The 27,040-nt window shown below is 48.8% G+C and overlaps 1 protein-coding gene across 4 annotated transcripts; it reads right to left on the bottom strand.

Moving 5' to 3' along the window:
- Nucleotides 1-387: 387 nt before the first annotated feature.
- Nucleotides 388-25,012, bottom strand: PTPN6 (protein tyrosine phosphatase non-receptor type 6). 4 transcript variants are annotated; one of them, XM_059720434.1, is made up of 17 exons: nucleotides 22,027-25,012; nucleotides 21,671-21,774; nucleotides 15,558-15,829; nucleotides 15,145-15,267; nucleotides 14,647-14,841; nucleotides 9,706-9,928; nucleotides 7,801-7,917; nucleotides 7,511-7,624; nucleotides 6,961-7,057; nucleotides 6,280-6,359; nucleotides 6,039-6,188; nucleotides 5,741-5,872; nucleotides 3,969-4,123; nucleotides 3,775-3,842; nucleotides 1,905-2,056; nucleotides 1,568-1,665; nucleotides 388-1,397 (listed from the first exon to the last, which is right to left on the bottom strand). In XM_059720434.1, exons 3-17 carry the CDS (start codon nucleotides 15,563-15,565, stop codon nucleotides 1,274-1,276), a joined length of 1,836 nt encoding a protein of 611 aa, XP_059576417.1. In that variant the 5' UTR covers nucleotides 15,566-15,829; nucleotides 21,671-21,774; nucleotides 22,027-25,012; the 3' UTR covers nucleotides 388-1,273. The 4 variants fall into 4 exon arrangements, with proteins under 4 accessions (XP_059576417.1, XP_014459412.1, XP_019331711.1 ...); XM_014603926.3 differs by lacking the exon at nucleotides 15,558-15,829 and having other exon boundaries at nucleotides 22,027-22,150; nucleotides 22,358-25,012; XM_019476166.2 differs by lacking the exon at nucleotides 15,558-15,829.
- Between the last annotated feature and the right edge of the window lie 2,028 nt (nucleotides 25,013-27,040).

Here is a 27,040-nt window from a genome sequence, read left to right as displayed (position 1 = left end):
GGGGATTTTTTAATTTTTTTTTTGCCTTCCCCAAGTGTAGAGCATAATCTTTCCCCAGGATCCTTTGAGCTTATATTAAACAACTGCTTCCCTGGCATTGCAGTCATAAGGCCTTGGCAATGCCCTCATCTCCCCTGCTTTTACCCATGGCCTGTCGATGAGTGTTGTTGGTGCTTCAAGGATTGTGACTTGCAGTTGTGTGTGAGGGGTTGAAGTGGCAACTGTAGGGATTCTTTGAGGAAATGACTGCCTGTGAACACAAGGATGGGACTCAATGGCCTGGGAGGCCCCTCTCAGGCCCATTTCTTAAAATTATATTAAAAAAAACCCCAACAATTCTTAGTGACAGTTCTGAAAAGGAAAAGCAAAAAGAAACCCCCCCCAAACTCCAACAAAACCTGGTTTATTTACAAAGGAAAGAACACATACCAACACCACACTCCATCTGTAAGTATTTACAGCATACAGAAGAGTGAACGTGCAAGGGCACAAGATACAGGAGCCAGGCCTGGAGACACCAAAGGAGAACTGGCGGAAGGCAGGTGAGGGGGACTTTAGGGATGCATTAGCTTAGCATCTGATGAAGTGAGCTGTAGCTTACAAAAGCTTCTGCATCTCTAATCTTGTTGGTCTTTAAGGTGCCTACCCTGCCTTCTGCCTGTCTGCAAACTAATACAAGTAGCTAGCTTTCTTTGCTCAAAGGAGAATTGAAATGGTCCTAAACTACCAGGCAAGGGTTAAAAACTGTAGATGAGACACTGATAAGTCAGAAGACTAAAGGAACAGAGGTCAAATGTGATAGATTTAGGTTGGGCAGACTAAACAGAGGGAAAGTCCTGTAGGGACACCTCTTGTGTAAGAAGAGCCTGTAAGAGACAAACAAAGCTAGTTCCAGGAGAATGGATGTGACCCTGAACCTTGGTAGCCAGAGAAAATGAGAGAGGCCATTACTGATCTGGCTGGTAAAAGTATTAAAGGGACAGGTTGGGAAGCAGAGTAGATTGGCTGCCTCTGCTGGAATGTGTGTTCAGAAACAGTGTGGGGATTGCAGCTAACTTGTCCTGGGAGGCAGCATCTGCCAGAACAGAGAGGAGCTGGAACGAGAGAAAAAGCAATGGGTCAGAAGGACTAGCTGGGGCATGACACAGTGTCAGATCCCTGCAGGAATATCTTATTGGGGCACATAGGTTATAGCACCCTCTGCTGCCCCCCTGAAATGATCCTAGTCCAGATCTCACAGGACTTGGGGGACTGTCCCATCTGTTGCACAAGGCTATTTTTTCTTGAGTGAGCCCTTGAGCCTCTCTTTCTCTGATGATCGTTGCTTTCGTACTTTCTCCTCTTTCTTTGCTTTGGCATTTTCCAAGTTTTCATAGAGTGTTGACTCTTCCTTTTGCCTGTAAGACAGAGAAAGAGCTTGGCAGGGCCTAAAGAACCTGGCATGTAGGTGGAGAGAAACCAGAGAGAGACCAAACAGGAGGGAGGGGAGGAAGGACAGCAAAGACAATGAGGTGACATTGGTGGGGAAGGGTGGGAAGGGAGGTGTGAAGGGGCCTCCCACTCTTACTTGGAAGATTTCCGTGAGACTTTGCCATGGGGGTTCTTCAGAGCAGGTGGGTACATGATATTGCCATACTCAGACTCAATGGCCTTTCCCTTCTGAGACTGCCAGGGACAAAAACAAGAGAAGAGAAGTCTGTAGGATGTGAGGGAGCACAGTGTTCCTTACACTGGGCTGCATCATGGGGAAACAAGGCATGGTCAGTGAGTAAATGGCAGCTGCTCCATGTCCTTAGTGCCAAGCTCAGGTGTGGAGAAACAGAATATGATTCAGCTGTGATGAATAACGTATTCAGGAGCACAGCAACCCTTAGGACTGTGTGTGGCAATGGTTCCCCTCTTACCTGCATGACTTCCAGCTTCTTCTTGGTGGTCTCTATGTACTGACAGATGGCCACATAGATGAATTTGTACTGGGCCTCAGTCTGCACCATTCCCGAGCGCTGGGCCCTCACCATCTGAATGGTCTTCTGGATATCTATGTCACAATCCAGCCCTGTAGGTAGAGAGGCCATTATTGGTTGGGAGCTCCTGAGCTCAGTCCTACACCAAGTGTCAGTCTCCAGACTGAGGTTTCCAAATAAAATCTCAACATAGCCAAATCCCAGCAGGTTCTGGAACAGGGGTGGGCAAAATATGGCCCATGGTCTGGATCTGGCCTGCCAACCAATTGAATTTGCAATGCAGGCTGGCGCCCACCTGCATTGCAGGTCTGCATTGATTGGATCTGGCCTGCAGCTGCCCCTCCAGTGCTCCACATAGGGTTGAGCCCCACTCACTCCCGCCTGGGGCAGCTGCGCCATGCTCCAGCCCCAGCCAGTTTGTACAACTTCTTGGTGCAACTGCTCCCAATGTGGCTGAAGCTGTTTGGATGCTACTCTGCTCCCCCAGACTCCAGTGGCTCCTCTTTCTCCTGCTCCTGCTGCACTACTTTAGGCACTGGGGCTGCAGCCCCAGGCACTACTTTAGGCACTGGGGCTGCAGCCCCAGGCACTACTTTAGGCACTGGGGCTGCAGCTACTTTAGGCACTGGGGCTGCAGCCAGGTGGCTCCTGCCCCAGTGCACAGGGCTCCAGCACCTGGCCACCTTACACTCACTTTGCCCGCCCAGTGCAATAAGCTGCCATGGGTGGGTGGGCAGAGTGGCTGGAGGGTGGCCAGGAGCTGGTGCTAGACCTGAAGCCCTGCACACTGAGGCAGGAGCCACCCAGCTGCAGCTTCCCCCCAGCCCAGAGTGACGCAGCAGGAGCAGGAGGTAGAGGGGCTGCTGGAGGCAGGGGAAAGCCAAGCAGCACCCAAGCAGCTGTATCCACACCAGGAGCAGCCATGCTGGGAAGCTGTGTTTGTTGGCTAAGGCTGAAGCCTGGACATCTGGTGGGTGTGGTCTGCCCTGGGTGGGAGCAGGCAGAGCTCGGCCCCTTGCAGGACGCTGCAGGGGCAGCTGTGGGCTGGATGAGGAGGATGTGGACTGCACCTGCACTGCACTGCCCGGACAAGATCTGCTACACGTGTCCCATGCCCCACCCAAAGCCAGCTCTCAGCATCTAGCATGTGGGCAGCCCTCTAACTACCCACACATCCCCCTCATACACAATATACAAGAGTAAGACCTTGTATTATAGCAGATGTTTGATTTTTACTATGTGATTTGTTTTTTATCTATACTTTGTTAAAATTATATCTTCTAAAAGATTTTGTGTGTGCAGCCCTCAACAGATCACCAAAACTCATTAAATGGCCCACCAGCCAAAATAATTGCCCACCCCTGTTCTGGTACCTGTATCCCCATATTCTCTTTTGCCCCTCAGCCTCCCTGTGCCAATCACTGAGCAAGCTCAGAGCTGCACAGATTAGTTAGTTACAACCACCAATGGGAGCACCAGAGATCCAACTACTGCTACAGCCAATCAACTGGCACTGCCAGGCTACCACCAGGAGGCCTGGGAGAAGCAGCCTCCTCTGTCTTTTGCTCAGTACTTGCATTCCTGTGGGTAATAGGGTCTTTGACAAAGGGGTGTGGCCACCCATCCACTTCCCTCCCTGTCCTTTAAGCCCTTGGGATATTTATTTAGATGACTTCTTCCTTCTCAGCAGATCTGGTATTTTTTAATTTGGGAAATGGCTATTTAAGAATGGTGGAAAAAAACTAGGGTTGGGACAGTGCCCTGCCAGGCAAGTAAATGCATTCTCACAGATATGTGGGGAGTCCTTTACCCTTGGTGGCGATCGTGTCCACTATCATATCGATGACAATGATGGTTCCGGTGCGGCCAATCCCAGCACTGCACAGGAAGGCACAAGCAGAGGTCAGAAACTGGCAGTATCACAGACACACAGTGTTTACCTTCCTGCTGCGGGGAGGACGGTTTTTGGTCGCTTTATGCTGCACAGGCAGTTCCCCTACCCACCTGCAGTGCACCAAGATGGGTCCAGCATCTGGGATGCTTTCCTGTTTCTGATTGATCTGGTCCAGGAAGCTGAGCACCCCTCCAGGCTCACTGGGGACTCCATGGTCCGGCCAGCTCAGGTACTGGTACTGCCAGATCTCACGCCCCAAATCACACTAGGGAACAAAAACAGATAATGCTGTGGAAGGCCACTGGCCCTTGAGGTCTCCCTCTTCCCAGCACAGACCTGAAGTGACAGCAGCAATGCATGGAGGATTAAAGGGAGCTCTTGAGGTTCAGCCACTCCTTGGCCTCTCTGCCAAGGCTGCCAAAGCAGCAAGGTAGGATACTGAGGGTTTCACTCTCTAGGATCCAGACTGAGAACAACATGTCAATGTATTTCACAGACAGTGCTGGCAGAGAGAGGGAACAAGTCCTAGCCACAGCAGTCTTGTTGCTGCACTGGAAGAGGGGCCCAGGAGACTCTACTTTAGCCCCACACTCAGAGTCTAGACTGGATGTAGGTCTCATTTACTGCTGCCTAATTCCTCCTGAAGTCACTCATTAAGAACATAAAATGTGCCATGCTGAATCTGCCCAATGGTCCAATGTAACCCAGTGTCAGAACCAGATACATCAGAAGGAGATCACCGAAAGCTGAATGTTAGTATATCTAGAGTGATCCATCCCCTGTTCATTACTCTTGTTCATATCCACCATCATTGGTTTAGAGATGGCAAAGGAAACATCTCCAACTCTTTTGTTTCATAGCTATGAACAAATCTATCAGCCATGAATTTGCTCAGTCTGCTTTTGAACCGAGCTATACTATCTGCTTCTAAAACCTCCTGTGGCAACTACACGTTAACTACATGTAGAAAAATGTACTTTCTCTTGTTAGTTTTAAACCCATCTCCTACTAATTTCAGTGGGTGCCCCAGAGTTCCAGTATTTTGGGACTTGGTAAATAACAGTTCCCTGTTCACTTAATGATTTTAAAGACCTCTATAAAATCCCCCCTCATTCTTTGCCTTTCCAAACTTAGCCTTTTCAGTCTCTCCCGGCAGTTGCTCTGTAGCCCCAATCATTTTGGTTGTTCTTCTCTGTACCATCTCTAATCCTGCTACATATTTCTAGAGATGTGAAGAGTAGAACTGTACACCCTATTTGAGATGTAGGCACACCATAGAGATTTGTACAGTGGCACGATGATGATCTCTGTTTTGTTTCCAAATCCCATAATGATACCCAATATTTTATTTGCTTTTTTTGGTCGCTGCTGCACATTGAGCTGACATTTTAAAAGATCAATCTACAATGACTCCAAGGTCTCATTCCTGAATCATAATAGCTCGTTCAGAACCCAGCGTTGTGCATCTGTAATTGAGGTTCTTTTCCCCCCAGGTGCATTACCTTGCACTTGTCAACACTGAAGTACAACTGCTAGTTTTTTGTCCATTCACTTAGCTTGGTGAGATCTTTTTGCAGCTCTTCTCCATCGGTTTGGGATGCAACTACCCAGAACAATTTTGTAATGTCTGCAAACTTGGGAGATTTCACTCTGTAGCCCCATTTCCAGGTCACTGATGAAAATGTTGGACAAAACCAGGCCCAGCAGAGATCTCAAAGGGGAGTCCCTCTGGATTTTGGACCTCCCACCATCCTGAAAAGTGACCACTTAGCCCTTCCCTTTGCTTCCTATCTTGTAACTAACACTCAAAATTCCTCACTTTAAAGGCACAGTTATATTTCAAGGCCCAGAGGCAATTGCTTCTCTGGGGCTGGACACTCACATCATCGATGGGTGCCAGGGAGAGCTGGCGGAGTTTGTACTCCTGAGTGTCGTGCTCCTTGCTGTTAGTTACGCTGTAGGGACCGTACTTCTTGGTGCTGCCCTCCTCTGGCCAGTAGGGGACGCACTTGTTCTGTGTGGAAACAGAAGAGGAAAGGGTGAAAGCTGAAACTGGACAAAAATCGGGAAAATCTTAAGGCAAAAAATAAAAAAGGGCAAAGCAGGGAGGGGCTGGCAGGAAACAAGACAGGGAGATGGGGGGGAAATGGCAGTGAGCACAGTTCCTCCAAGCCACTCACCCTCCCCTTCTCCACCTCCCGGGTGGTCATCACAATGATGCGCGTGTTTTCCTGCCACATCATCTGCCAGAAGTCATTGACCGTGGCATCCAGGCAGCCCTGGCTGGCAATGTAGCTCTTGGTGCGCTCATCTGGGCTGATCAGGGTGTTCTGCAGGTGAGCAATGGACAGAGGTAGGTCAGTAGGCTACAGGATCTGGGTGCTCCCCCAGCGCACAGCAGCAACATGTTTGGAGTCTCACCTGGACGTAATTGGCATTGATATAATCTGATCCAGGGATGTTTGGATCCCTGCCCTGGAGAACTACCCGGGTATGATCAACTAGGGGAGAGATGAAGGATTAATAGAGCAGCATGGGATCTCCCCCTTCTCCTCCACCAGGCATGTAACTGGAGTCTGGCACCAGCAGCATCCCACAGGACCCCCCTAACTCCACCCTCATGCTCACTGGCACTTGGCAGCATATCTACCTGGGGCACTGAACCTGCTGGTTATACTTATTCCCTTCACCCTGAAGCTGAAACCAGCAGTCCCATGTAGCCTAATTTCCACCATCCTGAATCAGTTCAGTGGGTACCATAGTTCCAGTGTCTTACCAGCAACTCAGCCAATACCAACCAGTACCCACACCTCTTTCCTTCTGCATTGGACCACGCCAATAAGCCAGTCTAACCTGATGTTCACCTCCACTCCCTATACGGTAGATAATGCCTCATGCTGAGCCCCAATGGCCTCAAGTACTCAGACAAGTACCCTTCTGGAGGGCAAATAATCCCCAACAAAGCTGAAGTTTCCCTGAGGGACTCTCAGACAGGGTCTTAAGATTTGTTGCTGCCCCTCTGTCTGGCAGTGCCCTCTTCATCAAAGCAGAGAAGTGCAGCCTCCTTTTCCCAACAGAAGAGCAGAGGAAGGTGAGACTCACAGGGCAGGATGTTCTTGTACCGATTCTTGCCCTTGTTTTCAGGCCTCTGGCCTTCATGCCGGTCATAGAGATTCTTGGCCTCCTGCTTTTGCAAGCTCTGAAAGAGGAAGAGAACAATTATGGAGTAGTCACAAGCTGGCATAGAGGGGTGGAGAAAACCTGGAGGGAGAAAAGACAGTCTAGGGTTGAGACCACCAGCCGGGGACATGAGGGATCCATGTGCAGTTCTTTGCTTCCTCATAGACTCCCTGCTTGAGCTCAGGGAAGTCACTCAGTCTCCCCAGGCCTCCATTCCCCATGAGTAAGTTGAGAGTGCTTTTCTACATCACAGAGGTGCTGTGAGGAGACCAGCACTAGCGACTGCATAGCACTGATTCTACAGCAACAGGGACCACAGATGGAGACATCTTGCATAAGAATACCTATGCATAGAGTGTAATGCCTAGATGCAAGGGGGTTGAATCCATGAAGGGGCAGAGAGAGAGAATGAGACAGGGAACAGGGTCTCCCAGAAGGACATGGAGGCCTCACCCGCACCACCGTAACTTACATCAAATTCCTCCCAAAATCCAGCCTTGGTTGTCTCTTCAGAAAGGCTCCGCTTGTTCAGCTCCTGTACCCTGTTCTCAATGTCAGCTGCATTCACTCTTGTAGCATAGTAGGGCTGAGGAAGGCAAAGGAGAAGAGTAAGTGTCAAGACATAATAGGAGTGGCTCCAGCTAAATGGGAAAGTCCCCTTTTTATGTAGCGTGTGTGGTGGGGGGAGAGGGGGGAGATGCTCAGAGTGGGATGGAGAGCAAAGCCCTCCAAAATACAAAAATAAACAAAACCTCCATTTACCTGCTTCAGATACACAAAGGTTCCAGACACCTCTTCAATTCCTATCTTCTTGAAATGTTCCACTAGATCTGTCAAACTGTCAAACATCTCAGCCCCTCCAACTGTGTATCTCCCGTTCTAGAGTAAGCAAGGAAGAGTTATGTCTCTAATGCTCCTACTTACTGTCCCTACACAGGTTTTTATACAATGTCAGGGAAAATGGTTATAATGGAGTATAAAAGCCTGGGTAGGTCCCACCCTGTGAACTTGAAGTGCAGCATGTCCTGTGGTATATGTCCCACCCACCTGGCATGGTGATCAGATGAGAGCTGGTTCTGAATCCATCAAATGTGCAACATGTTGGACTGACCCCCCGGTGCCCTGCCCAGTAGGTGGAAGACTAGAGAAGTCATCTTCCCACCAGCCTTTTTTTCCCCATAACTCTTCTCCATGCTTGGCAGTGTTCCACTGGATGGAACGCAAGGCCTAACAATAGCCAGGTGGATCCTCTCACTGGGCTAGTCTCAGGGACCTTGCCAAGGTTGTCCTCTTCTACAAGACTCCTCAGCCTCTCATCACAGCTCTGAACTTCCATGGTGTTGGTGAGCTCTGCAGCTCATCTTAGAAACTTCTTAAAAAGTCTGAACATCTCTGCAAAGCCAAAGTGGCCAGAAATTACAAGTGTTTTCTGTCTCCACTGCATCCCCCTGCAATCACACTCTGTTCCCTTCACATCACTGTGCTGTTTGGATGCATAGTCTCTCTGATAAAGCTCCAGATTCATTCTTACTTTTAAACAACCCTATACTGGCCTACAAGACATTGTACACCTCTGTTTCCTCCACCCCCTGAAGTCCCTCACAGCCTCACAGCCCTGTTCCTGTCCTACAACTACTCTAATGTCTATCAGGACACCTTCCTCATCTTGGGTGCAGCAATATCCTGCAACCGCTGCTTGGACCAGGCAAGGAACCTTGGGCATGGGTGGATTTAGGATTTTGAGAAGGGGGGTGCAGGTGGTATGGTACATCATCAGATATAACACACACATATTTATCTCCAGTTAATATGCCAGGGTCCTAGGGCTACATTATTTAGTTTAAGATCAAGCAAAACCAAATATAACTTCACTGGAATGTGCATTAATTTGCTTAATTATATATAAAGTTTTAAAAAACCACAACGAACTAGACAGAAAATAGTCAATACAGGCAAAAGATATTGTTTCATTAGTCCTGTAGTCATTAAAATGAAACATATCTCTCTTATTCAGATTAAAACAAAACCTTCTTGAGCAGCTTGACAATGTCTCCAGTACTTCACTAAGTCATTTCTATACCTGAGTTAATACTACAAAACCTGAATTACGGTTTTTAGCTAAAGTTAAAAAACAGACTTCAGAGCTGTAAAATAGAAGAGAGACTATATGAGGAACAAGACAACTAAATTGCATTAGGAAAGATAGTTTGAATAGTGGAACATCAGACCATTAAAAAGAAGAGAGGGTCACTAACACCTGTAGAGTAAAGAGAAATTAGCAGGAATCTGGTAGATTTTAATGAGCCAAGAAGTCAATTGACTCTCTCAGTGATGTCTGAATAGAAATGCCACAATTCCTCTCAGGCAATTGGTTTTAAAGTTTGGGTGGAACAGGAATCAAAGGCGGTGGGGGGGGTGGGGAAGGGGAGTTCAATCACACCACTACAACCCCCCCCCCCCTTAGATCTGCCCCATCCGTGGGTAACAATGTTAGTCACCACCACCCTATGCATGTATTACACAGACATTGTAAGATATCTTTCACTTTCCAGAAGGACCCATAACTTCCTCATGGTGAAAAAGAACCAAGCAGTGATCAGCAGAGACAGATGTCTTTCTTTCACCTCCCATTTGTTCCCTCCCCCCTGCCCCTGCCATCCTTCTCACCTCACACATGATCTTGATATGGGTGACTTTGAGCCGGGTGCCAGGGGTACTGGCAGCCCCAGGTGGAGGGGCCTCGGCCCTGGGTTTGGGTTGGTCAGTCAGGACTGACAGAACGAAGTCACCAGGTTTGCTGAGGCTCTCTCGCACCAGGAAGGTCCAAGGGATGGCCTTGGCCTGGAGCAGAGACTCAGCTGCTGAGCCGGATAGATGCCCATGGTACCACCTGGGGGGAAATAGGAGAGAGTCAGAGGATAACTAGGGATGTGGAGGAATGGAGAGGATATTGGACGGAGATGATAGACAGGCACGATAGAGTCCAGGGAAGAGAAGGGGAGAGGGTCAGAAGGAAACCAAATGAGGGACAAGACCCTGAGCAGAGGCAGACCAGGAGGGGCTATGAGATAGAAGGAGAGGGAGTTGCAAGGCGATGCATGGAAGGTGTCTGGGACCGAGTGGAGCCAAGAGTACAGGACTGCCTGGACCTTGGGAAAGGAAGAAAAGAGAAAGAAAGGTAGGACACATGAGCCTGAGCTGTAGGGTAGCCGAGTGGGAGACATGTAATAACCATGTGGCACGCAGGGTAGGGTGCTACTAAGAAACAAAGCTGTATTTCATGGCTTGGACCTGATAGTAACACATAGGGGTCAGCACACAGTCCAAAGAACCAGCAGTGCACTGCTGGGCATGGCAGGGGGATGGTATCCAGGGACTCCAGTGACTATACAGGAAGCATAATACAAAAACAAACTGATACACAGTGCAACCTGAAGCTAATGCAAGCAGCACAACAGCAGCGACCAGACAGGGGTGCCTACACTCAATGGTCATCAGAGCAAATAACCTGATAAGAGGATTATTTTGGACTTCCACTTGGTATCTGTCAGCACCTCTGATCTTTGAACCTTTAATCACACATCCACTTCCTATTTCCACAGTGGTTCCTTCTTCAGTAACTTGTTTGGCCTTTGAGGTGGATCTGCCTGCTTGCCTGCCCATGGTAGCCAATGCCCGTGACTTGGAGAGGGTGTATGTTCCTACCCCCAGACTATAAGGCCTCTCAGCAGCATCCTGTCTCCTCTTGGCACAGTGAGCTAGTGGCAATCCATTGCTGGTGCGCATGTTATGTTCCTGCTGTAGGACTGATCTTCACAAGTGTCTCTGACGCCATATCAGTGCAGATGGCACCACTGGTGACAAGTGTTCCAGCTCCTCCCTGCTTGGGGTGAATGTTTTCTCTCACATACAAGAGGGCAACTCTTCAGCTCCCTTGTCCCAACCTTTTTTCTGATGCTGTTTCTGGCTCCATGGCTTTGGCAGCCCCCGCAGGGTTGAGGGTTGATGGTTCCTGACTGCAGACATTTGTTAGATGGTGGCACTAAGGTTTCTGCCTCCTGGTGAACTGGTAACAAAGGGTCCTTGTGAGGTGAGTTGCTGTGGTGTTAGGTCATTAAACCTAGAACTCTTGAATTTGCCAGGACATTGTCTTAAGAAGGCCTCCAGCTTTTGGCTGCTTTACCAGCTTCTCAGCTGGAGAATAGGGTGGGACGACCCTGCAAGGAGGAGCTGGGGCTATTTGTGAGGTGCAGGCCATCACCAGGGCCGGAGGCCCAGAACAAGGGGCAGTTGACACATAACATGCAGGGTTTTAACCACCTGAGCAGTTGTTTGCTAGTGAGAGGATCCCAGGTAGTTCGAGTAGGGCTGGGCCCAGCTCAGGCCACAGGCAGTCAGGCCTCTCTTGTGCCTTCAGTGTCTCTGTTGCATTCTGGTTCCTGGGCTGACACCCAGTAGAGGATGTGGATGGTTTCTTCACGAGTGCACGTGCAGCACTCAGGCCAGGCTGGAGTGGTCACCTCCAGCTCTCCTTTCCCCATGGTCCCAAGCTGGTAGCCAGCTGTTCAATTCAGCATCTCCAGCCTTGTGTTGCATTGCAGTGCCGCACGCTCTCCTCTACACAGAATCCTGCCATTTCATCTGGACAGCCCCAGTCAGAGCAGATGCTAGGAGATATCAAAGCTGCATCTCTTCCCCTTCCAGCTTGAACATCTCTCTCAAGTGCTTGTGAGCTCAGTTGTTCTGTGTTTCTCATCTCAACTTGTCAAATTTTGCTTCAAAAGCAGGTAATCCCTGAATCCTATTCAGTTCAAACTCCTCTTCCTATTTCCACTAGTCACAGGCCATCTTGACTACATAACCCTTTCAATGGGTTTGCAGTCCACACAATGAGACTATCTATACTTTAATCAAAGTGTGACTGCAGCTCTTGCAGACATGCCCAATGTAGGTTTCAACTGCCTAAGATGGGGATAGTATGGCAGCAGGACGCTCAGCCTAAGCTAACTATATGAGCGCTCACCCGCCTTCTTGAATGGGTTTAGCAGCCTAAATCAAGAGATCCGCACTGCCACAGCTCCACTGCTACCAGTAGATTCTTGTTTAAAACTAGTTTGGCTGTGCCCACACAACACTGCAGTCGCTTATCCTTAGTCAGACCCTTAAGTAGGAGTTTGAAGTTTAATTCTGTCATTCAGGAGTCCAGGCAATGCTCTGGCCTAGCGGATTCTGTAATGTAGACTCCATTTGTTCATGGTCTATTTCTCTCATGAATAGTTTCAGCCCAGAAACACATTTCTGGAAGTATAGACAGCCTCAGACAATCCCCAGCATTTCTTCTACCACGGCAAGGGGCTGTAGTAATTTAGCATTGTGGATGAACTTGTTACAGAGTGGTCTTTGGGCAACTTGGGGACAGCAGGAAGTATCCTGAAAGCAGGAGTGGCTGTATCATCAGAGAGCCATTCAGCTTCAGTTATTAGACCAACTAGATATTTTCAAAAAATATTTTTTATTTGCAAGCTTTCGGGCACACTCACCCTTCCTCAGACATAGGAGAATGCAAAGATTGTAAAATTTCTCGTAGGTGGAAATTAAAAGTTTTTACCTGAGCCTAATTTGCACAAAATAAACCATTCCAACCAGGAGATCTTACAACACCTTCAGCTCTCCTGTGAAATATGGATTTTCATTTCCATCTAGGAGACCTTTTACAATCTTTGCATTCTCCTATGCCTAACGAAGGGTGTGTGCGCCCAAAAGCTTGCAAAGAAAGATTTTTTTTTGCAGAAATCTAGTTGGTCTACTAAAAGATATTGCCAGGGCCATCCCTAGGGTGGGGGTGAATCGGAGCAACTGCCCCATGCCCTGTGCTTTGGGGGGCCCCGTGGAGCTGAGCACAGCAGCGGTGGTGCAGAGCTGGGCAAAGTGGTGGCTCTGCGTCCAGCCACTTGCTACCCCCCTCCCCACCAGCCACTGATGCTGCAGCTTCTTTGGGTCTGGGGCCCATGGGATCGGGGCAGGGATGGTGGCCCGCATGGGCTGATTTGCCCTGGGCCCCGGACGCTGCTCGGGTTGCCTCTGGATATCACTGCTACCACGGGTTCTGATTCCTTTTGCCTGTAGACCAATCTGGCTACAATCTGTAGCCTATTAAGCTTCAGTTATTTTTGGACAGTACTGTGCTTTATTTTCCATTGATTATCACACAGGCACAGAGAAGTAGGTGATTACTGACCCTTGTGACATGACAAAGACACTATCTTTTTTTTTTTCCCTAACCCTCATAACTAGATCAGGACATGGGTTTCTGCAGAAGATGGAGAAAGCTGCAGCTCCACACTAGCCAGCCTGTGTCTCCGATTCCTTCCCTCCCCGGGGCGCCCCCTGGCCTGAAGCGAGGTTCATGTGCACCTCATGTCAAGGCAGGGCTGGGATTCTGGCTGCCAAAGAGTTAACTACCCCCTTCTGCCCCCCTTCCTCCCCCAGCTTAGGGAAACCACGTGATGGAAAATCTCTTGGGGAGAGAGAGTGAGAAAGGAGCTTTCGTAAGAGCTGGGGGGAGGGAAGTTTCCAACCGCAGTGGGGAAGGGAGGAAGCTGCAGAGCCACGGCCCAACGGCCTTGACTGGAGGGGACAGAAACACCAAGCAGCATGCACACTGCCCCCCCAGCACAGGGCCCCAGCCCTGCCCCCGTGTGAGCTCGGGAAACCTGCCTGCTCCCCACAGGGGACCCTGTCCCCTTCCCCGAGTGAGCACGGCCTGGGACCCCGACCCTGCACTGGGCAGGCCAGGGCTGCTCCCCGCTGCAATGGAACAGCAGCACAACAGCGACAGGGCTGGGAGCACAGCACAGAGCAAATACCACCTCATTTGATTTAGGAACTCAGTGTCAGAGACACATGCAAATAGGGGAGAGGAGGAAGACCAGGCATAACAGGAACAGCCAGGCCTGTAGTCTGTTTGCAGAGCTGTGCAAGGAGCCTGGGATGGGAACAGCATGGGTTGTGGGTCAGGACAGCAGGGCTCGCACGCACGGCATTGTCTTACACTCTAGGCAGTTTCCGACTTGTTGCTAACACCATCATTTTCACTTTTAGCAACATGATATAAATAGCAAATAGGCAAAGGAAGACCAAGTCACTGAAAGTTAACAGGGCCCCAACTGAACAAACTACTTCCTGTCCTTGACAATACCCTCACCCTCCTGCTTCACCTGTAGTAAATTAAAGGGCATTTTTGATGTTGGGGGCATTGTGCCTGGCAGTTGTGCACAAGGGTTGTTCCTGGAGTTAAGAGCAGGTTACACCAACACTTGTCTAGGATGGCTAAGACAGCAGTGATCCTGCCTTGAGCAGGGGCTTGGACTGGGTGACCTTGAGGGCCCCTCCACCTCGACTTTTTATGATGCCAATGAACATCAGAGACCTCCTTGCAAAAAGACACTGAGGGAGGGGTCCCGGGGAGTCTTGTGCCAAGGGAGTGCCTCCAGGGTATAAATGGGAATTTCAGTGGGGCTAACTCATGGACCAGCAAATTCAAGGGGCTGGTGCAAGAAGGCTTTGGGGAAGGCATTAGCCTCCCAGGCACAGATGTTTTCTCCATACCTCTCTGTCGTGGGATCCGAGCAGTTCAGTGGATATCTCAGGTCTATGACAGTCCCATCTTTATCCTGTAGTGAGCCCTGCTGTTGCGTGTAATACTCCACCAGTTCAGACAAGGTTGCAAACTTCTCCCCTCCATAGAGGTCATAAAAGTCCCCAGTGTTCTGGATACGGATGTGGGTCACCTGGTCACCTACCCTGAGGGATGAGGCAGAGAGAAGCCTGGTGAAGGAGGGCTGCGAGAGTCAGAAGAAAGGAAGGGACAAGTACAGCCCCTAGGTGTCCCAGGGTGGACTGTGCAAGCAGGGCTAGGGAATTGGAGGGAGGGTCACAGAGAAGCCTCTAACATATCCCTGGGGTAGCATAGGGTAGAAGGGCTAAGATACAGGGAGGAATGCATGGGCCTGGAAACCACAGTTCAGTATACACCTTGGGAACACTGCTGGAGTTCAAAGTATCCCACATACTCCAGGGATGGCAGGCAGCAAAGCGAGTACCTACCTGACAGAAAGGGAGAAATCTCCCTGGTTCTTTCGACTGGGCCTAGCTAGGAAACTTCCATGAACTCCCCGCCCCTTTAGCAAGGCCTCAGCATCTACTCCACTCAAGTCACGGTGAAACCACCTGGGGAAAAGAGAAAAAAAGGTAAGCATGAGCAAAATGGGGAGAAAGGAGGGACAAAATACAAAAATACAGAGTCCCTGTGAGAGGTTTGTGCGAAGAGTAGCATGGCCTCTACAGGCGCTGAGAAAGGTGCTATGAGAAGTGATGAGATGCAGCATGAGCGATGGATCCCAGGGCTTGGACCCCAAGGCAGCCCCAAGAAAGGATCTCGTAGGAGTCAGGTGAGAAGCGGCTAGTAGAATGATCCTCCTTTACCCACCCCACCCCTGTGTTCTTGGCTCCTCTCTTACCTCACCATTGTCGAGGCAGAACGAAGGGAGGGCTGTGTAGTTACCACCAAAGGAACTTGAAAAGTGTAAAGAGAAGAGTTTTTAATGCCAGCCAGAAAAGGGAAGTCTGATGTCTCTGCTGGAGTCCCCGGCACCAAGCTCTCTCTGCGCAGCTCTAGCTCTGGCCATCTATATCTCGCAGTCCATCTGCCTCTCAGCGTTGCTCTCTGCCTCAGTCCATCAGCCTCTCTGACTCTGTTTCCCCTTCCTTCCTCAGCTTGCTCACTCCCTCCCTGTTGCAGGCACAGATAGAAGCAAGACAAGTGCGCTGCCTAGACGGCGCACAACTCAGGGAACAGGAAGCATAGACGAGGCACCAGCTCCTTTGCCTTGTGCTGCTTTGCACAAACTTCTGCTTCTCCTTTTGTGTTTTTTTCCCCCACTCAGTTATTCTTGGTTTGTTTCAGGGGTTTTTTTTTATGTGCGGTTCATTTGGTGAGCTCCTCCATGGGCCACTTTTGACTCTGTAAGCCTTCCCCTGCTTACACAGTTAATAGTGCATTTCCCACCAAAGACAAAAATTCTTACAATGGTGACAAGCAGATCACACCAGCATTGAAACCTGCCTGGGGCCACAGCTGCAGGTAATGCAAACAGCAAATGCCTCCTCTTCCACCCAGCAGTTCAGTGCTCTCCCTTCTGTGGTAGGGTTGCCACAGATCAAACCATTGCTTGCAGATCTGGGAGCAGCCAAGGCTGTACTCAGCTTTTCTCCACTGTCTTGCTGGAAATCTGGTGCTCCTGAACACCTTGCCAGCGTTCATTAAGTCATCCTCACAGCGCTTTAGTGAGATAACTATTAACCCTATGGTCCCTGTGGGAACCTAAGGCACAGGGTAATGCCCCAGAGGGATTCTGTGGCAAAGGTGAGGACCAACTCCAGGTTTCCTGAATCCCAATTTAGCACTCTAACAAAAAAACAGCCCATTTACATGGTCCACGGCATCAACCTTCTTTCCAGAGAGAAGAAGTGCAGGAGCTTAGTATCATCAGCCTGGGTTACTGCTCAGAGTGCCCAATATATAACTCAATAACTAGGGGGCCCATGTAACACCATGTGCAAGCAACTTGGGGCCTGCAGAGTCCAGACACAGCATGCTGAGGCTGATGTTGTGGAACTGAAGAAGTAGAAAGAAAGAATTATTGATGGCTACAGTATATGTCAGAGCCAACCCACCTCAGGACTGAGGAAGCCAGTCTTGTGACAGAGAAAATGTCAAAGAGATGGAATCCACCTTACAGCAGAAGTAGAGGGGTAAAGCTGATCAATCCTCATCCTCCAAAAAAGTTGCTCCACCCCCTGGGACAGGGGAACAGCAGACAGGTAGTGGTGGTTGGGAATTTGATTGTTAGAAATATAGCTAGAGATTTTCTATCTAGGTGGAAAGCTGATGGATCCTGCAAAGCACACTACTAGTGATTGCTGAAGAGGAGCTTGTGGTCATAACAGATACTGAAACAATGACAAAGAGAAGTGTTGGGAATGCATCCAGGAAGCTGAATTTGATTGTTAGAAAGAATGCATGAACCTCAGTAGTAGCTTCCCCTGAAATATCTCTATTTCATACAAAAGACCAGCAAGGCAAGAGAAACTCCAGTCTCAGCATATGTATATGAAAGTATTAACATTAGTTATCTAGACGATGAGGAATTTGTGGGATAGGGAAACCAATACAGGAGGAATGGACTGCACTTCAGCCAAACCAAAAGTGATGCTGCTGGCACAGAACAGTCATGAAGTTTGGGGATTATCAAACTCCTCTTCCACAGCTGGGCATTTCAGTTCAAATAAATTTTGTGTTTAACCTTCTCCTGTTGTGTGCAGATCCTGGGGAGCTGAGCTATGCCCAGTAACTTCAGAAACATCTATTAGGACTGGGGTGGCCAATCTGTGTCAGGGGTGCACACAACAAGTATGAACAGGCTCTGTGTGTGGCACAGCAGACTGGGGAGAAGACAGCAGACAGGGTAGGAAACAGAAAGCAGCAAATCAGGCAGGGAGCACAGGGCTGGGAGCAGAAAGCAGAACAGCCAATCAGGCAGGAGAAAGGGATCAGAGAGGCACTGGGGGAGGGTGCGAGGCTAGTTTATGGCAAAAAAGCTTGGCCCCCATCGTATTATGGCAAACAATTGTGAGCAGAGCAGCCCATCTGTTAAAATCCATATGGATACAAACCTCAACTCCTGTGACAACAAATATAGTTGCACTACTGGCCTCCAGCTCAGCAAAATGGTGATGTAGAGCAAAGAAGCTACAAAATTTAATAACATGCCACTAACAGGTGATTTCAACTACTCACATGTGAACTGGGAAAATATAAGGCCAAGAGGAGCAGCTACTGGGTACCTTAAAGGATTGCTTCCTGGAACAATGAAGCAGAGCCAAGGAGATGTTCTTCTTAGCTGAGTTTTATAGACTTAGACTGAGAAAAGAGTGTGATGAAGTTACTAAATAATGGTTACCATAATAAAATTAAGCTTGTAAATTCAGAAGTTTTAAGGCCCAAAAGAACTGTTCTGTTCCTGTAATCTGACCTCAGGCTCAACATAGGACAAAGAAATTCACCCAGGATCTCTGCATTAAGCCCATACCAAAACTAGTATAGGAGCAGTAAATGAAGCAGCAGGTCAAAAATTGCTGAAATTAAAGGTAAAGAAATTAGGTTTACCAGGAAGGATATTTAAGGCACTTAAAAAGATTTCCAGAATAGAGGCAGACCCTTAAATAAGAGAGAAATCAGAAAGGTAAAGAATAAGCCAGGGTGACTAAATGGCAAGGGCCAAGGGGTTCTTTGAACCTCAGAGACATCCTTCAGAACATGGAAATCCAAGGCCAATGTTGTCAACAGAAAGTGGCATATACTGCTGCAGGCAAAAGGGAACTTGAGAGAGGAAAGAGTAGCCCAAACAACCAAAGATACACAGTCAAATAAGTCGCACCCCCCACCCAACACACACATTTATATCACATGCAGGAACCCCAGGCAACCAGCAGGTCTGCTAGTCCCCCAACAGCTGAAAGGAACAACTGAACTGTTACAGAAAAAGAACTCTGAATGAGTCTTCACCACCAAGAACCTGCTTATTTTGGTAATAAAACTGAGGCAGTCAGAGACTGAGTTCTCAGAAAGAAAGATGCTCCAACAAACTGATGAGTGAAGAGGAAGAACTCGCTGGGAGTAGATGGTCCATCCACAAGGTCTGAGAATGCAAAGAGGAATATGCAACTTCTTAGCAACAATATGCAACCTCATTAAGTGCCCTGGATGGCAGCAAATGGGACCATCCTTTAAAAAAAGTCACTAGGTGTGATTCTTCTTGGAAATCACACAGTAAGGACTCTTATTTCTCCCAAGTTTCCTGGTGTAGAAGGAATAATTAAAAACAGAATTAAGCCCCCATTGGCTCATAATGTGGAAGGAAAAAAACAACACAGCTTTTGCAAAGGAATATGGGGCCTCTCTAACCTGATGGAGTTCTTTGAACAAGTCAATGGGGTAGTGGATTCAGGAGAAGTGGCTGACCAAATACCTCACATGAGGCATGGGGTGAAAAGTGCACTGTCCTGAAGTGGAAACTTTAAGAGAAATACAAGAGTAGGGATAAATGGCCAATTTTCAAGAAGACTCATGAAGTTCTACACTGGGATTGCTGTTTATTCAATACATTCATGACTGCACTGGAAAAGAAGCCAGACAAGTGAACAAGCTAAGTTTACAGATGAAACAACATTTTTGCATTACTCAAGGCTGGAGAAAATGGGGAAGAAAACCTCAGATGAACCCTACCAAGCTAGATGAATGGACAGTGTGGCAGTAGATTAAATCCACGGCTTACGAGTGAAAGGTTTTTCATATTGGACAGGATTTTCTAGACTGCTCACACACCTTTACAGAGTTCCAGATCAACTGTAAGATGATCATCTTTGTGAAGCATCATTGAGAATCTGTGTACTGGGCAATAGCTACCCAAAACGTAAACTCTGCTTTCAGATGCATAAAATAAGATGGAGAACAAACAAATCCCTGGGAAAATCCCAGCTTTTCACTTTCTCTTGTTTTTTTACTATAGACAGATGACAGAGCAATTCTTCTCTTGTAACTGAGAAACACCATAACAAGTCAGAGTGCTTTTGACAGTGTGGATTCCTAACTGAAATATTTGGGTTTATATAGTGCATCATGTGTAGGTGTTTGCATATCTGACAGTGCTAATATTGTGCAGCACCTCCCAAGCCCATCTTGCTGGGATCATTTGATCCCAGCAGTCTTTCCTGCTCATGTGCAGGGGGTCTGGACCCGATGATTTGTAAGGTCCCTTCCAGCCCCTAACAACTGTGAAACTATGAAACACCCTTAGAAAGATCCCACGGCACCCCATAGTGCCATGGCACCCCAGTTGAGAACCACTATGCTAGGCAAAGTACACACGTCAGAGAAAGGGGCAGCTCCTGACCCTAACCAGCTTATGGGCTAAGTAGACAGAAAGGACAGGAGGGAAACTGAGGTACAGAGAGGGGAAATGACTTGTCCAAACTGACAAAGCAGGTCAGTGCCCAGCACCTGTGTTTCATAACAACTGGAATAGTAAAAGCGAAGCATGTATATACCGACCAAATATATACCATTTCTCATCACACAAGAGCCAAGGCAATGTCAGTAAAACTGAAAGATGGCTAATGTAAAACTGATGCAAGGAAAAAATGTTACACAAAGCTATTAATCTGTGGATTTAATGCAGCTAATTATCTCTGAAGCCCAGGGCACACAAAGGATTCATGTACGGATTTAAAAAAAAACAGCTCTAGCTACAACAAAGAAGAATATATAAAGGGGTAGAAGGCATGAGCCACCACTGAGGTGAGCTGAGAAGAAATGTCTGCTGGAGACAGTTTATTCCACAATAAGATAGGGTGTGTCCTGCTCCTTCTTCTGTACCAGCTTGTCTGGAAGCTCTCACAAAGGATACCGGACAATGGATCATTGTGCTGATCCAACCTGACCAGCCCTAGTCCATGCTCTGCTGGGTTCCTCCTTCTGGTGGGGAAGGAGGATGGTGGGAGAGTGATGGAGGGCAAAGAAGGGGGGCATTCCCTTGTGTCCTCAGTGGGATGCAAGGAAGGAGAGGCCCCCCCCAGGATTTCCCCTTCCAGTCTCACTGACAACTGTACCATGTGATGTTTAACTCCTTGTGTGCTGGGTGTGTGTGAGGGGAGGACGCCTAGATCTCAGGTTTCCTGGGACCTGCTGGATTCCACACCCCACTGCAAAATTTCCATCTCACTTGTCATTTGGTTTCCAGACATTTTGAATGCAGAGAAACCTTTCTGAATGTGAATCCCGGCAGTGCTGTTGGAGTAAGGATATATTTACACTCTAGTAGTTCCTGGCTAGCTTGAGCTGTGCTAACAGTGCAGCCATGGCAACCCAGAACTCAGCAGAGATGAACCACTCAAGTACTTAGCTCCTCAAACAGGCTTTGCAGCACATGCTGAGTTCTGCACTACTGTGGCTAGGTAGGCACTGGGCTAGTGAGTCTAAAATTAAGCCAGCTATGCACATTGCATAGCTGTCATGGCGAAGCCTTATCAGATGAAGCATTCAGATGTGTATCAGAGCTTGAGGACTCTGTGCCCCGTTCTGGGAGGGGTGTAGCATCTGGAGGGGGAGAGCAGGCAGAACTGGGAGCCAGGACCCCTGGGCTCTATATGGAGCTCTGACTTTGACTTACAGTGTGACTGGAACAAATTCTTTCCCTGCTGTTTTCCCATGTGTTAAATAAGAAAGATGACCTGCATCCCCACTGCGTACAAGCTCTGTGAGGGGATAAGGTCACAGGAGCTGTAGAAGAGGACAGAATTATTGCAGCAGGTCTCTCTTTACAAGGGTCAGCAATAATACTGACACCCTGCTGAGCACCATCATCCCAGTCCCTTACAGTCCCAGTCCTCTTAAGGCATCCATTTCCCTCCAGGATCTGCCTCTCACTTCCTATATTTTTTGTTTCTCTTATCAACCTAATTTTAAACCTAGGAGCTGAAAGGCATGAAACAGCCAACAGTGAAACACACTCACCCACAGGATGACATCAGGACTTTGGACCCAGGGGTCCCCACTGAGAAGGAAGTGCTAATAAATGCTGGAGAGGTGGCCCTGCATCAATCCTTAGCCAGATGTTCCTATTGAAGGACAGAGAAACAAGAGTGGAGGCATCAGTGACATTTTAACAACTCTCTGGAAGCAGCTGAAGGACCAAAGGATCTACAAACCCAGAGAGAGGAGCAGCCTCTGAGGGCTCTGGGGAACACTTGGCATGGCTAATTCCATAGACCCTGGAAGGAAAGTCTTAACATTTCTAGACCGGGGCTGGTAAAAGCTCCCTGACTGAATGCCCTCTAATCTGGATAGGAAAGGCTTGGTGATCAACTTACCTCACCAGCCTTGGATGTCCTCAGAGGATAGATCACTGTTGTTGGGGGTTGGGCAGCAGGAGGAGGAGACCCAAGATCAGGCAGCCAGGTGCAGGTGCAGGGCAAGAGGCTTCCTTTCCACCATCTGTAAATCACTTCCTGATTTGTAGTTAATGAATAATTGAGGTGCATGGGGAGCAGGGGAAGAACAGGCTTAAACTGAGGGGGCAGGTGAAGAGGTGAGGAACTATCTGCTCTTCCTGCTTCCTCTCCACTAAGTACTTCCTTGACTATTTGTAACTGAAAGGCAGAGAAAACAAAAGTGAATAGCTCTGATCACCTGGGAACTTACCAGACTTCTGACTCTTTTCCCTTGCAGTCCTGGCCTCCACAAACACTGCTCTGCCTATGCCTCCAGTCCTGACCTGCAGCTACCCCTACTGAAAGCTGCTCACGTGCACATTTGAATTCCAGGGTTGAAAAGAGTCCAAAGACATTTGCTGTTTCCTCACTTTAAATGTTGGAAATTAACAACATCAGATGAAATGCAGCAAGGACAAGTGCAAAGTCCTGTGTCCAGGACTGAATCATGGGCAACTGGTGCCACCTTAGGGGCATCGGGGGTGGGGGGAGGAGTGGCCATGGCACTTCATCAAGTGCTCCCAGAAGTGGCTGTGGTGCTTGCAGGGGGGTACTGGCGCTCCCACCTGCCCCCCTGCCTGCCACCTAAGCAGGGAATGTGGCCTGTCAGGGGGTCCACCAGCACTCTCAGGGGGTGCATGTGCACCCCGTGTGCGCCACCACTGGACTGAATAATTGCACATACAGACTGGGGAATGACTGGCTAGACTGCAGTGCTGCTGAGAAGGGCCTGGGGGTTACAGTGGACTATAAACTAAACATGAGCCAACGATGTGCCCTTGTTGCAAAAAAGATCACAGCCTACTAGGTTGTATTAACAGGAGTGTTATTTGCAAATCAAGGGAAGTGATTCCTCTGTTCTGTTTGGTGCTGCTGAAGCCTTCTAGATCTGGGCCCAATGCTTCAAGAAAGATGTGAACAGTTTAGAAAGAGTCCAGCACAGCAGGGGTGATGCGTAGGGGGTGCACACAGATGCACATGCACCCCCTGAGCATGGTGGTGCACCCCCTACAAAAAGGTGCAGCTCTCCGTGATTCCCTCTGGCCGCCACCAACACTGCCAGCGGCGTCTGCGGGTGGTTGCCGACCCCTGGTCAGCACTCGCCACCTCCCCCGCCACCACTGCCGACAGCACCAGCAGCGTCTGCAGGAGCTCTCCCGCTAACCACTGCCATGCTCCTGCTGCTGCCACTGTGCCCCCCCGCGCCACGGGGAGCATGCATTGTTCATGCAGCACAGGATAAGAAAAATGAGCAAGGGCCTGAGAAACATGACTTAGGGTCTTGTTACACAGTAATTTGGGCAGCTCCTGGAGCTCTTAACCCCTGGGTTGTCCCCACATGTTAACATCTTAAAGCGGTTTTAAGCACGGTTTTGTGGCTCAAAGTTATGCCACTCCAGGGCAGGATTATTTCTGATCCACACTACCCAGCTCCTAGAATCACAGAATCATAGAAGGTGAAGGTTGAAAGGGACCTCAGAAGGTCACCTAGTCCAACTCCCTGCTCAAAGCAGGACCAGCCCCAACTAGATCATCCCAGCCAAGGCTTTGTCTAGCCGGGTTTTAAAACTCCCAAGGATGGAGCTTCCACCACCTCTCTGGGTAACCTGTTCCAGTGTTTTACTACCCTCCTAGTGAGAAAATTCTTCCTAATATCTAACCTAAACTTCCCTTGCTGTGATCATTGTTGTGACTTGAGACTGTTGCTCCTTGTTCTGTTATCTGCCACTGCTGAGAACAGCCTAGCTCTATCCTCTTTTGAACCTACTTCAGGGAGTTGAAGACTGCTATTAAGTCTCCTCTAAACTAAATAAGTCAAGTTCCCCCAGTCTTTCCTCATAAGTCATGTGCCCAGCCCCCTCACCATTTTTGTTTCTATCTGCTGCACTCTCTCCAATTTGTCCTTTCTGTAGTGGAGGGCCCAAAACTGGACACAGTACTCCAGCTGTAGCCTCACCAGTGCTGAATAGAGGGGAATAAACACTTCCCTTGACCTACTGGCAACACTCCTACCAATGCAGCCCAGTATGTCGTTAGCCTTCTTGGCAACAAGGGCACACTGCTGGCTCATATTCAACTTATTGTCCACTGTAACCCTCAGGTCCTTTTCTGCAGAGCTGCTGCCCAGCCAGTCAGCCCCCAGCCTGCGCTGGTAAATGGGATTGTTCTGTCCAAAGTGCAGGACTTTGCACTTGTCCTTGTTGAACCTCATGGGATTAATGTTCCATGAAGGTGTGGCCACTCTCCACAGATGTGCTGCCCAAACTGAAGTCCTCCAGTATCCCAGGATCTCTCATACCCCTACCCATACAGCAGAATTAAAATCCTACCCTGGCTCACAAGCCCTCTTGTGGCAGCTCACAGCTACAGCTCCTAGTCCTGCCCCTGCTCACCAGGCCTCTTGTCACAGCTCCAGGCTAGCACTAATGCTGATCAACCTTTGTGTAGCTCTCACCATAAGGTGTGGCAAGGCCCTTATAAGGGAAGGCTGAAAGAGTTAGGGTTATTTAGTCTGGAGAAGAGAAGACTGTGGGTCAAGGGTGAGGGGAGCGGTTGATAACATTCTTCAAATACCTGACAGGGGATCCTAACAAGGCTGGCAATGGACTTTTTTATGGCTGTAGGGGACAGAACTAGGAGCAAAGACCTCAAACTGCAGCAGAGGAAATTTAGGTTGAAGATGAGGAGGAACTTTCTGACTATGAGGGTAGTCAAGCATTGTAACAGGCTACCTAGAGAAACGGTGGAATCTTCATCCCTGGAAATTTTTAAGAGGTTAGATGGACACTTGGCTGGGATGTTTAGTCAAGGATGATCCTGCCTTGAGCAAGGGGCTGGATTAGATGACCTCATGAGATTCCCTTCCAGCCCTACTTTCTAATATGATTCTAATGTGCCAGCAATGCAGAAGAATAAGATTACTAGGTGTAAACGATTGCAACTCAAAGTACTTTTCTGTCCCTCATTTCAGGCTATTGCCACACATTAGCCATTACACCAGGGCGTGATCTACACATTAAGTATAGCAGCAGCTACAAAACAACAGGGTCCCCTAGTGTAGATACAGCTTTGCTTGCAGGAGTTTTTCTGGCCACCAGGACTAAGCGCCTCTGCACCCAGCCTTCTGTCTCTATGCCAGGGCTATGTCAGCAGGGTAACATTGGCTACAGCATAAGATCTTCTGCTACCCTGTAGGCATCAGTGCACTGCCAGTGGACCCCTGTAACATGGGCAAAGGTTACAAGAATAAATTGAGTTCAGGAAGCTTCTAACCAACACATTTGAACTAACATAGTTTTAGATCTTTTAACCTTTTAAAGAAACATAACAGCACAGAGCTGTCCAGTTGATGGCCCATGAGAGGTTAACATGCCTCCCACGCTGGTGGGACTCTCTGGGGCAGGGCAGCATGGCAAGGAGTATGCTGCCTGCTGGATTCTGGCAAGGGGGAATTCCCTGCTGTGGGGCAGAGGTTCTTGCCCATGTGGTGGCAGCAGCAGAGCAGCTGGCACAGCAGTAGCTGGAGACTTGCATTGCTCATGTGGCAGGGGTCCCAAGGTGCCCACATGGCCCCCAGGGCATGCTGCCTGTATGGTGTGCAGCCCAGGGCCTGCAAACTGTGTGGCATGCAGGCCCTGGCTGCTGTGTATCTGGCCAGCCCAAACTTGATTGGGCCCTGGTGTAATGGCTGTGTGGCAATAGCCTGAAATGAGGGTCAGAAAAGTACTTTGAGTTGCAGTCATTTACACCTAGTAATCTTATGCTTCTGCATTGCTGGCACATTAGAATCTTATTAGAAAGTAGGGCTGGAAGGGAATCTCATGAGGTCAAACCTGGGCGGACGAGAATCTGATGGTGTTCAACGCCGATAAATGCAAGGTTCTCCACCTTGGGAAGAAAAATCCGTAGCATCCTTATAGGCTCGGCAGTGCTATGTTAGCTAACACTATGCAAGAAAGAGACTTGGGGGTCATCATTGACCACAAGATGAACATGAGCCTGCAGTGCGATGCTGCAGCTAGTAAAGCGACCAAAACACTGGCTTGCATCCATAGATGCTTCTCAAGCAAATCCCAGGATGTCATTCTCCCCTTGTACTCGGCCTTAGTGAGACCACAGCTGGAGTACTGCGTCCAGTTTTGGGCTCCACAATTCAAAAAGGATGTGGAGAAGCTTGAGAGAGTCCAGAGAACAGCCACGCGCATGATCGGAGGTCAGGGAAGCAGACCCTACGATGACAGGCTGAGAGCCCTGGGGCTCTTTAGCCTGGAAAAGCGCAGGCTCAGAGGTGATCTGATGGCCACCTATAAGTTTATCAGGAGTGACCACCAGTATGTGGGGGAACGTTTGTTCACCAGAGCGCCCCAAGGGATGACGACTAGGTTGAACGGTCATAAACTACTACAAGACCGTTTCAGGCTGGACATAAGGAAGAATTTCTTTACTGTCCAAGCCCCCAAGGTCTGGAACAGCCTGCCACCGGAGGTGGTTCAAACGCCTACATTGAACACCTTCAAGAGCAAACTGGATGCTTATCTTGCTGGGATCCTATGACCCCAGCTGACTTCCTGCCCTTTGGGCAGGGGGCTGGACTCAATGATCTTCCGAGGTCCCTTCCAGCCCTAATGTCTATGAAATCTATGAAACTTAACACATTTAGAACCACATTCAACGCTTGCGTTCAGCAATAGTGTCACTTTACTGTGTTAAGTGCTGTCTGCACTAGCATGTTAAATAGCTAAGTGATTATTAATTTGCTTCTAACACAACCTAGCCTATACAGAGCTGCAGTGCCCACACCTTCCCTTTGACAGGCTGGGGTTAGGCGCGTAGCCCTGAACTTCTTGTTCCACCCCTGAATGGTTTCACTTGGCTCTACCCTCAGAACAAAAGC

The sequence above is a fragment of the Alligator mississippiensis genome, chromosome 1 (assembly GCF_030867095.1).
Source record: "Alligator mississippiensis isolate rAllMis1 chromosome 1, rAllMis1, whole genome shotgun sequence".
Classification (NCBI taxonomy): domain Eukaryota; kingdom Metazoa; phylum Chordata; order Crocodylia; family Alligatoridae; genus Alligator; species Alligator mississippiensis.
This window is presented reverse-complemented; position numbering and strand designations above follow the sequence as displayed.

Bases quoted from the DNA above. Each gene is read 5' to 3' on its own strand.
- PTPN6 (XM_019476166.2), bottom strand. The intron at 7,625-7,800 runs GTAAATGGAGGT...TGCCTTCCTCAG, and splicing joins CCTTTGTGTATCTGAAGCAG to CCCTACTATGCTACAAGAGT. The intron at 1,398-1,567 runs GTAAGAGTGGGA...TCTGTCTTACAG, and splicing joins GTCTCACGGAAATCTTCCAA to GCAAAAGGAAGAGTCAACAC.